Source organism: Pollicipes pollicipes, unplaced genomic scaffold (assembly GCF_011947565.3).
Source record: "Pollicipes pollicipes isolate AB1234 unplaced genomic scaffold, Ppol_2.1 Scaffold_7231;HRSCAF=8579_pilon_pilon_pilon, whole genome shotgun sequence".
In the NCBI taxonomy this organism is placed as follows: Eukaryota; Metazoa; Arthropoda; class Thecostraca; order Pollicipedomorpha; family Pollicipedidae; genus Pollicipes; species Pollicipes pollicipes.
The window spans coordinates 10,039,068-10,049,962 of record NW_023597034.1 but is presented as its reverse complement, the minus strand read 5'-3'; the positions used below and the strand labels follow the sequence as shown (position 1 = coordinate 10,049,962).

General features: G+C 53.8%; 1 protein-coding gene across 1 annotated transcript; it reads right to left on the bottom strand.

The window, feature by feature from the left end:
• Positions 1-865: 865 nt before the first annotated feature.
• On the bottom strand, positions 866-10,469 carry LOC119109367 (uncharacterized). Its single transcript, XM_037232980.1, has 6 exons — positions 10,407-10,469; positions 10,112-10,226; positions 8,587-8,718; positions 6,560-6,719; positions 3,341-3,482; positions 866-1,080 (listed from the first exon to the last, which is right to left on the bottom strand). The coding sequence occupies exons 1-6, from the start codon at positions 10,467-10,469 to the stop codon at positions 964-966; spliced, it is 729 nt and encodes a 242-aa protein (XP_037088875.1). The 3' UTR covers positions 866-963.
• Between the last annotated feature and the right edge of the window lie 426 nt (positions 10,470-10,895).

The window sequence follows — 10,895 nt, the reverse complement described above, 5'->3', positions numbered from 1 at the left end:
AACACCGAACAGCTGACAAAGGGGGGGCAGCCAGGGGCTGACCCAGGGAAGGTGACAGTCTGATTGGCATTGTGCGGCATTGCAGCCGTGCGGCTGCGACCCAGCCGCTCACACTGCACCCTGCTCATCAATGTCAACAACTTGACCTCGGATTCAGAATTTCCAGACTCTTCAGAAAAATATGTTTTGATTAGTTCTTCCGTGGCTACATCCCCATTTCTCCTTTCGTCTGGATTAGATTTAGGTCCTTTCGGCGAAGATGACCATTCAATGGCTATGGGATGAAGGGCACTGGAGAATGGTGGGGCAAGACTGCGTGCATCTGGGAGTCCTGCGCTACCGAGACCTACCCCGCACAGGAACCGTTCTCCAGGATATGTACGGTCGCCAGAGCGTCGCCGGGGGGCTACGTAAGCCCGCTCGTGGCTGATGCATGCAGCTTGCCCCGGATAAGCGGAGTGTTGCGGGGATTCGGGATAAAGCGGTGAATGAGGACCAAAGGGCTAACACATTCCCAGATTTGGCGATCAGCCACCTACGTCAGCGCATGGAGATGTGGCGCTTCTTAAGACAGGACGGTCCAGAGCATTCCACGGAAATGTGTGGCGTTCTGCATCTCCGCCAGCGGCAAGCATTTGTACCAAGGTGTTCGAGAATCCTAAGATCCATCGTCTCCAGCTGCGTTACTGCATCGCAGCTAGGGAACAAGGGGGTGGTCGGAGCTAAGGCTTCACAGATTACCAGGTTTATCCGGTCAGAGAAGCCAGCGCCCCCCCCCCCCCCCGACGAACAAAACTGACTTTGCGTCTGTCATTGGTGACATCAAGTTCACCCCCCCCCCCCCCCCCACCTCTCCTCCAGAAGATCGCGTTTGATGCGCCGGGGAGTGGCTTTCTTGCTCTGCTGCTGTCGCTACGGCAGCCGTATACAGCGACGGTGTTTGACCCGTGTTGGCCTGGAACGCTACAGCTTCATCACGAGCTGCGAGAGGATGTTGGCGTAGTTGTGTTCCACGCTCAGAGATGGCAGGCAAATCGTTTCCCGGTCGGTATTTCCGGGGATCTGTACCACGGAGAGAATCTGTGAAAAAAGGATTGTGTATTTGCCGTGCTGGCTAAAATGCTGCAGCGCGACAGTCGAAACACACACACACACACACACACACACACACACACACACACACACACACACACACACACACACACACACACACATATATATATATATATATATATATATATATATATATATATATATATATATATATATATATATATAAACGCTATAACTGTGAACATCTGTTGTGCATCGCAATGTGACTATTCTCGTTTCAGAACCCATATAAAGGTTAAAGATCCCTTTAAACGGCTGTCATCCGTGGCAGATAGCAATTCTAAGAAGAAACTGAGTCGTTTCTAGGAGTCAGAGCGTATGTAAGTGCAGCCGGGGATACGTCACATGTACATAAGCCTGCGTGTTAATAATTTCAACACTAAAAAAGCGAGATGAACGCGTAAAAGTAGGTAGATCTAATGCAACCATGATTGAAAACGCAAAAACGAAAACAATTTGCTTCTCATTTTTTTTTTCGTGAACTCTGGTGAACCGATAACGCGACAGCCGGCGGCGCGGCCGGCCGTTTAGTGACGTCACTAAAGGACTCATATCTTTGCAAACATTGATCACACCAATACACCATGTTCAGTCACAAGAAGCGTAAGCCTTCAGACGTTGCACTGCGAGATCTCAACGGATTTCCGTGCAAGTTGCCTGATCAGACAAAGTTTACCTCCATAAGCAGACCACGTGCTTTGCAACATCAGGAAAATTCTTCTTCCCTCCTACCATCAATTGCGGAACACAAAATGTACAGAATGATAAAATGCTGAAGAGCACGGGTCCAAAATATCGCCGACCCGGGATGGCGACGACACGGGACCGATGCCTTCTGGCGAAGGAAAGAACTGCAAATGTATCCGCAAACGCTTGGGTCATCGTGTCCAAGCTCAGCCACTTGGGTGCCACGGGGGTGGATATCTTTCTCGGTATGTGCGTTGGCATTCGCTGCCTGTTTCTCCTCCTCTCGTTCAGGGTCGACAAATCGGCATCGAGTCGGATGGCAGTCAACCCAGCCTGTATGCGCATCGGCGAAGGAAGATCGTGTGGGCAGGTCAGAATGTGAGGATTTGGGGTCAAAGGTCAACGCAACGGCAGAAGGGAAGCGTGATGTAGGCGGAGGTGGCGGGGGAGGATAGCATGAATTCATGTGAAACTCCTTGGCCCCTAACTGGAAGATTTTTTGTCATGCTAGCGCGGGTTGATGTGCTCGGACGGTCACGCACACCCGAATGTAAATATCTTATCTGACGGATTTCGGGCTTTTTAGGGTTCTCTTGGCAAACGTAAAACCAGCTGCATGGTGCACGTGGATGTGCCATCTGCAAAATGTAATGAGCAAAGCAATGTTCGATAAACAATGACGGCAATATTGAACAGAGAAACGGTCAATGTCGCCTTTTGTAGGCCCGGAATGGGAAACCACACGATGGAGCCTACATAAGAAGACTTATCCTTATCAGAACCACACAAGCGCTTCATGCAGTTTGTTGTGACCTGCAGCCACCGTGAGCAAATTGTTGCCAAGTTATCCACGTTCTTGACAGTTTTCTGGATGGACGAGACGTTAAGATGCCACGGGGTGCAGGTTTTAAAAAAGGGTTAAAAGCAGGAGGTGCAAACATCGATCTGGTACATTTCAAACTTCACTCATTGGCCTGCATGTCTCAGCCCTTGCCGATCGCTTAAATAGCATGCAAACATGATCCTGTTAAACTGAACAGATTATTGTAGTGCGTACCCGTATCGGTCATGCTTCAGTCTGCGCACACTCATCGGCAAGGTGACATTTAAACTCTTTTTGATGGGTGTACTGTCAACTGTGTGCACTGTGACTCTCGGCTGGTGGCGGACCTGCGTGCCCCTGTTGGGGAGCCTGCGAATGCATCGACCTGGGTGCCTCCGTTGGCCGCAGTACTGACTGGCATACTTCTCTGGCTGACTGGCATAGTCCTCTTAGCGAATGACGTGTATGCCGAGCTGTGCGTACCTGTCGTTACCTGTAACCAAAGGTCACTGACCTGTGTACCCCGTGGTGGGCGCGCAGACCTGTGTACCCTGGCGAACGGTGCATTGATCTGGAGGCATATCTTGGTGTTTGTGTTCGTGTGTGTGTGTGTGTGTGTGTGTGTGTGTGTGTGTGTGTGTGTGTGTGTGTGTGTGTGTGTGTGTGTGTGTGTGTGTCTGTGCCAAGGTCACTGACCTGTCCACCCTGCCCACCCACCTGCGTGCCCTTGTTGGCGGGGGTGCCGGACCCGCTGGACCGGTCGGGCAGCAGCGGCAGGATCGACTCGGTGGCCGAGCTGCACATGTAAGGGTCGTCCTCGTGCGCCGTCTCGCCCGTCAGGCCGCTACCTTTCCTGGTCCTGCGGCATGGAGGTCTGGGGTCACGGAATCGGTCAGGGGCCGCGTGCGCCTGTGGCACGAGGTGGGATCAGGTCGGATAGGTAACCAATGTTTTTGCTGATTGCTTACTAGTTTAGGGTCGATTGGGCGTTGAAAAACAATGTGGCCTTTAAAGCGGCCGGGTATCGCATGGTAGCCTGTAGGGCTATACGTTTTGCGTTAAATGCGCGTTGGGGAATGGGAATCATTCTGTATACACTGCTCTCCCCCCGCCCCCCCCCCCCCCCCCCCTCCTCTTCTCCCCGACCTCTTCCAGATGTCATCTTTTTTCCATCAGACGTGATGCGATGCGTGAAAAGAATAGCCTGCAGCAGTCCGCAATAACTGTCACCTCTCCCTCTGTCATAATTTGGAACCAGCGTTGTCATGGCTGTGGGCTAACGACGTATTTTCGTCCCACACACCCCCAAGCACGATCTCGGATAAGGCCGCATTGGTGATAGATTAATGTAATGCTGTAAGTGGCTTGGCCACAGGCGTCAGCTTGGCTGCTATGGACCAGCCAGACGATGTCGTAACGGTGCTGGTGGCATGCACGTATCGGCGAGCACGGCAAGGAGTCCTGGTCTCCCGTCTCTGGTCAGTTGCATTCTGCGAAGTTCGCCCGACAGAGTTCGTCGCTGCTTTGTAATCAAGTGGCACCCGGAGCTGCGCACGGGGTGGAACGCTCCGTTGGTACGAATGGTACGGTACGATGGTACGAAACGTGGGGGCAACGGCAGTTTAGTCGCGACGGGGTGTTTGCGGTCACGTGATCTGATCACGCCACCTGTGACGAAGCTGAGGGGCTGGCCATCGGTCGGTCGTCGCGCTCGTGGCGCTGGAAAATAAATAATCATAATAAAATGGTGCCTCATGCAGCGGATAGTGGAAACTGGTGTACACGGTCGGCCCTGTCTCATGTCGCTGTCTTCTGTTTCATCCATGCGCTAAAGCCATCAAAAAGTGGGCGCAAATTGTCATGCAGCTTTAGGAGTCGAAATAGATGAGACTTTGTAGCGATCACTCCCGGTTGTCGCATAGAACTGCGAGATAGTGCCAGAGGGAAGATAAGAGGGAAGACGAAGCAGCTAGGAAGATACTCAATTGCACCAAATTCTGCGAGCTGATTTCATATAAGCATGGAGGGACTTCAGCTCTTTTTTTTGCACCATGAGGTCAAAGTTATTACGCTGGGTAATCGACCTTTAATACAACAGGAGGTACCGGTTTAATGACTATAGAGTAAACATTGATTATTTTGACAGCATCAGACATTTTAAGCTCGATTACAAATACAGCTGCTAAATTGCACACGGACAATGTAGCTGATATATTCCCTACGAATAGCGCAGCTGATATGTTGCATATTGATAATGCAGCAGAAAGTTGCAATTGTGTGGCAACTCTCAGCTGTGCTAGTGAGCATAAGCCCAGCTTGAAATGTCGGGTATTGTCAATACAACCAATGTTTGCTCCGCAATGTCTTTCAAGTACCTCTCGGTATGTGGGAGGTCGCCTTTACTCAGCGTAAGACCTCTGAACTCATGATACCGAGTGAGTTTTGACCACCATTGTGCCATAATCATGATTTTTATTAACGGCGCGGTAATGAAATAGAATAAGCTGTTACATCTGTGTGATGTATTTATTCGCATTTGCACACGGTTTGTTTCATGTGGGGTTGTGGGAAACGGCGGAAACCATCGAGCTAAGTTTGGCTGTCGAGGTCTGAAACAAAAGCCTGTGGTCTGGACGAGCCCCCGAGCAGTCTAGCCTGCCTCACCACGAGTCGCCTGCACGGGATGCTGCGCGGCGCCTCACACGCGTATTTCCCTCGGACATGACATGGAGGCGTCGAAGACGGGGAGCGAAGGGCATCATTAGGCAGGCGATTGGGGTTAAGTACGCATGCGACGCAAAACAGGACCTACAAACAAGCCAACTATGCACGCTTCCAAGCATAAAACGCCGTCCTTTGTAGCCCACTTGGAGCAGATGACCCCAATGCGCAGCTTATTACGTGAATGGCTTTCCTCGCCTTTCAAGTGGTCTAAAAGAGTGACATCTTTCATCAAGCTACACTCGTTATCATTGAAACGTGCCGCTAATATATTGCCGTATGTCAGGACAGGGTCCGGTGATAGCGTTATCGTCTATGGCGTTAACGGCCCTGCGTCTCAGAAACGAGTAATCACGTGGCCCGAATGGTCCGGCACGATTTCTCGCCGAAGGAAACACGCCTCGCATCGCTGAGTTACCCTGATGCATTGGGAGGTGTGAATCTGTAGTTATATTGCCATGCGTTGGTTCATCCCGGGCGCAGGCCCATTGGGGGCCATGTTTTGCATCTGGAGTACGTAAATTTTCTCTGTGAGCGGTTCTAAATAGGCGTGTTATGCAATGATAACAAGGCGGCGCAGTGCACGTAAAATTCCATTCTGAAAACAGCATGCCAAAAAGAAACGATTACCACGATTCGCGAGTTTGCACTTCCCGCCGCCAGCGTCTCCAAACAACCCCCCCCCCCCACCACCACCACCACCACCACCTCCTTAGCTGCCGCCAGCCCCCCCCCCCCTCCCCCCACCGCCACCACCTCCTCACATGCCGCAGCCCCCTCCACCACCTCATCTGCTACCAGCCCCCCCCCCCACCATCTACTCACCCGCCGCCAGCCCCCTCCGCCACCTCCTCACCATCCGCCAGCCCCCTACACCACCTCATCACCTACCGCCAGCCCCCTCCTCCACCACCTCACCTTCTGCCAGTCAATCCACCACTTCCTCACTTACCGCCAGCTCCCTCCACCACTTCCTCACCTGCCACCAGTCCCCGCCCCCCCCCCCCTCCCCCCCCCACCACCTCCTCATCTGCTACCAGCCCCTCCCACCACCTACTCACCCGCCGCCAGCCCCCTCCGTCACCTCCTAACCATCCGCCAGACCCCTACACCACCACCTCACTTGCCGCTAGCCCCCTACACCACCTCCCCACCTGCCGCCAGCCCCCTCCTCCACCACCTCACCTTCTGCCAGTCAATTCACCACCTCCTCACCTGTTGCGCTTCAGCACGGCCAGCCGCTTTTTTTCGCCCGTCGGGCTGACGTTGTCGAACAGCGAGAACAGCAGGTCCGGGTTGCCGACGGTCAAGCTTCTCGTCTGCTCCGGGGAGCGCCGCTGACTTCGCTGGTCCGGCGGCGTGATCGGCTGCACGTCTGCGGGCGGCCAGCGGTCAGCACGTCTGCGCTGCCCACTGCAATCCCAGCGTCCGCCAGCAGCTGGGGCTCTGGGCTGCGGCTGGCGGAGGTAGACGCGGACGGGCGGACGTGGAACAACCGTCGTGGACGGTGGACGGCTAGGCTTCGGATTCGAACGGCGGATATGTTGTTTACGGTCTCTGGTTGCGTTTTGTCGACGCGTGGGTTGATGTGGGTCGACGCTTCGGATTCGAACGGCGGATATGTTGTTTACGGTCTCTGGTCGCGTTTTGTCGACGCGTGGGTTGATGTCATAATGGCTATTTTTGACAGAGCGAGTGCGGCGTGGTAACCGGGTCACTCACTATTCTTGCAATTGTCTCTGTAAACATGCATACGCCGCCTGTCAACTTATCGCTGTGTCTTGGCTGACCACGATGCTCGCTAAGGAAAAGGGGAAAGGGCGGAGATATCAGAATGACCTGAGGCGAAACGAAAAATCAGTGTATCCACCATTTACTAGTGGCATCCATGAAATGCTTACGTTATCTTCTTCTCACCGTCGCGACCCTCTTTCTGGAGATGCGCTGAGGTCTGCTGTCAGTCGGCAAGTTGTGGTTGACATGGCTTTGTAAGGGAAGGAAGAGGGACAGACCGAGCAACATGATTATGGCACGTATGACAGCAGCACGCAGGTTCCTGAATGTGTTACACAGTGACCCTCTGTGTTACGGTGACGGTTGATTAGATTGTTGTGTGTTAGGTGAACAACGCGTACAACAATAACATGCGTAACTTCGGCTTAACATGACAGACGACTGGTTGTCTGGTCGATTCCTGTTGACAACAAGGACATGTCATGAAAGGGGCTGACGGGATGTGTCATGCCATTCTGTTACTGTTTTGTAAGTGTTTCCCTGACCCTGTCAGTTGGGACAGGAATGGCCTTGAGCTCGGACATGCTCACAAGAGAAACATGCGAAATATATTCGCCGTATATACCTTCAAGGAAGGTAGCGATGGAGACAGCACGTTTTTCTAAAATCTTGACTTTCAATCTACCCGGAGCTCTAGAGTTGGCAAGTGGATGTGATCACGAAAGAACACGCTTTGGCGAAGAAAGAGCTCGCCCTTTCCGGCAATTTTATAAAATACGCGGTGGTTGCTGCGTTCCGCCGCTTATACTCCGTATAAGCTATCCTAGTTTCCGATTTGTCCCATCCGTGGCAAAACGGAAAGCCGCAAGGTCATTTGCAATCGATTTTATTACTGTAGCAGAACACGCTAGTAACTTGTTCTAGGTACGAAGACGGCAACCATTTTAAAGAGAATGAAAGAAATAAGTTCCTTTGCCGTTATCTTCATTTTCCAGTTTAACGGAATGTAAGGTCTCCTCCCTGTGGCTAACCCACGTTGAGCTGCAACAAATCGTGTCCAGTGAAGGCGTGCATGTCATCATGCCCGCTCTGAACTCCCGAGGGTCGGCTCACAGTCTGAGAGGGGTCGCAGCCTTGCTGCTGGCCTCTCCATCCCGTGGAAGGAACTCCCTCTTACCAAAAATCAGCGGCCTTTGGCCAGTGTTCGGCGTGAGATACGACCCTGGTCTTCGCGGTGCAGTAACTGACCGGCGGTAGGTTATCTTGCCCAGGGGCGCACACGGGGGTGTGGTGCATCTCAGTGAGAAGGTAATCAGCTAGTTATTTGGTTTTAAGGACGTGTCAACTGCAATGGTTATTTGCGCCGGATGAGAAGGTATGGCACCGATTTTTAGACATTACCAAAGATGGTTCCTGACCTTCTATCAGGAGCCATCAGAGATGAAAAGGGCAAAATGCGGGCCTAAGTGGTTCGCCCTCTCCCCTCCCCACTCCCACCCAACACTTACCGTTGATGTCCTGCGCGTCTTTGGACGTGGTAACTAGCGGCGGCAGAGAGCCCGTGTTGGGGGATGTCTGGTTGGCGTTGGGCTGCAGCCAGAAAGACTGCGGCAGCGCGCGCAGCTTCATCGGCAGCGGCTCTGAGGTCATGGAGGTCACGCTCAGCTACCGCATCGGGCAACGTCCAGAAGTGGACTGCTTTGGCGTCAGCTAGGACCGGAGGATGTGGAGGAGCTTAGCTGCGATGGGGCATCAGTCAGCTGAGGCAGGGTGAGGTCATTAGCATGATATCGGATCAGCTGGGGCGGGCTATCGATCGAGCGTCGTCGTGGGTAGGTCATCAACCTTTTGGGTTGGCTGTGGTGAGTCAGTGACCCGAAGTTGATTTAAAGAATTGAGATGAGTAGGTCATCAGATGATAGTTAGGTGTGGCGAGCGCGCTTAAATTGCAGGCGTATTGTAATAGTTTTATTATTTTTTAATTCTCAACGGTATAAAACATGTAATAATGTGGATACAAAAGTTGGTAAAGTGTGGGTACGTGGGCATGTCGTCGACAGTCAAACATTCATTTACGACAGGGAGGTCTTGGTACAGCACCATTGGTATGGTGGAACACTACAAATTATGCATGTTGCGGGGAGAGCTGGAAAACTTTTTAAATAACTCGAATTGGTTGTGTGTATGTGTATAAAAAATGTAGGAACTCGTACGCACACTCACCCGTATGGTGACAGCACGTCGACACCATCAGGCAGGTTTAAATGTCAAGCAAGACAAAATGCAGCAAGCAGATGTGGCTCAAAAAAATAAACACGCTGTTTAGCACGCGGAAAACAGCAATCTTCACTGGGGTTTCCAAATGCATGAATTTGCAAAGGAAAGGGAAGCTTACTGGGGAGCTTTGAACAGTCTGTTGACATTATCTGTAGCAGCATAAGGTGTCATCGGAGTAAGGTTCTTCCGGGACGAAAGCTTATAGTGGCATGCACTTGCTTCAGCGCTGCTTCAGCGCATGCTTCAGCGCTGAGCATTGGACATCAGCGCTGAGAGCTGAGCATCAGTGCTAAGAACTGAGCATCAGCGCTGAGTACTGAGCATCAGCGCTGAGCAGAGCGCCAGCGCTGAGAACTGAGCATCAGCACTGAGAACTGAGTGCAAAGCAGTTCAAGACCGTTACTGCGGTATGTCGCTCTGATGAGCGTCATAAATCATAAGGCGGTGGATGACATCACTTGCCATGTTGTGCAGATGGACCGCTTTTACACATCGCACAGCGGTTCTTAGCAAAACCTCTGAACCGGCCAATTCTGTTCACAAGAACCCCTGAAAAGACCTCTGGGCACATGCAGACTTGTGGGAGAGGAGAGCACTCCATGGATAACGACTGAGGGCGCATTACGTCCTCATGCACAGCAGACCACGGGATTCTAGCGAGCCCGTGGGAGCGGACAAGGAAAAGATCAACGACGCCTTGCGACCTCGACGTCGCCGGTTACAGCGTAGCTTCCGGGTGCGCCTAGCTCTGCTCACCCCGACGGAGGCGGGGTCTGGCCGAGCCGGCGGCCGGCTCATCCTTGAGCTCGGGCGGCTGGTCGGCCGTCAGCGCGTTCTTCTTCTTCTTCGGCTGCGTCTTGGTGCGGGCGCCCTGGCGCGCGCCGGGCCACATGCCGGCGGCGGAGGGCGCCGAGGGCGCGCCGGGCGCCTGGCACGTGCGCGCCTCCTGCGGCGCCCCGTCGCCGCTGGCGCCCTCGGGCTCGGCGGGCGCCACGCCGCCACCGGCGGGCGCTCCGTCCGGCGCGGCAACCGCCGCCTGCGCTTCACGCACTCGCCCCAGCTCATCCTCCTCGCTCTTGCTCGACGACGACGACGGCTTGCGCTTGCCGCTCATGGCGGCCATCGATGCGTCGCTGCTGGCCGCCAGCTCAGCGCACGCCTCGGGCTCCCGTCGTCTCGCGGACACACATGCCCCGCCACGACGCGGCACCGGTCACACGCGTGCGGTCCGCGCTCGGCTGCTAGCACCCCCGGCGCCGTCGGTGTCCGGGGCCGGCGGCCGGTCCTGCGGAGTTCCGTTTGTTGTCATCGCGCGCACGGCCGTTGCTAGGCAAGGCACCGGTGCCGCCACACCACTAATGACCCAGACCGGCCCCCACCCGCCCCCCCCCCCCCCTCCTGCCCCTTGACCCTTCTGCACGCTTGAAAGACGACACGAAGGACTCGGAGCGTACGGAGCTTAGCTCCAATAGCTTCGATTTGGGGAGAAACAGAGCGTTGTTCCGCGTTTTGCCGTTACGCTTTGCGTACGTGTCTCCCT

Excerpts from the sequence above, each read along its gene's own strand:
- LOC119109367 (XM_037232980.1), bottom strand. The coding sequence starts at position 10,469 with ATGAGCGGCAAGCGCAAGCCGTCGTCGTCGTCGAGCAAGAGCGAGGAG. Across the intron at positions 3,483-6,559 it reads GCCGTGCTGAAGCGCAACAG|GACCAGGAAAGGTAGCGGCC; the intron begins GTGAGGAGGTGG and ends TCCATGCCGCAG. Across the intron at positions 1,081-3,340 it reads CCGCCAACAAGGGCACGCAG|ATTCTCTCCGTGGTACAGAT; the intron begins GTGGGTGGGCAG and ends CTTTTTTCACAG.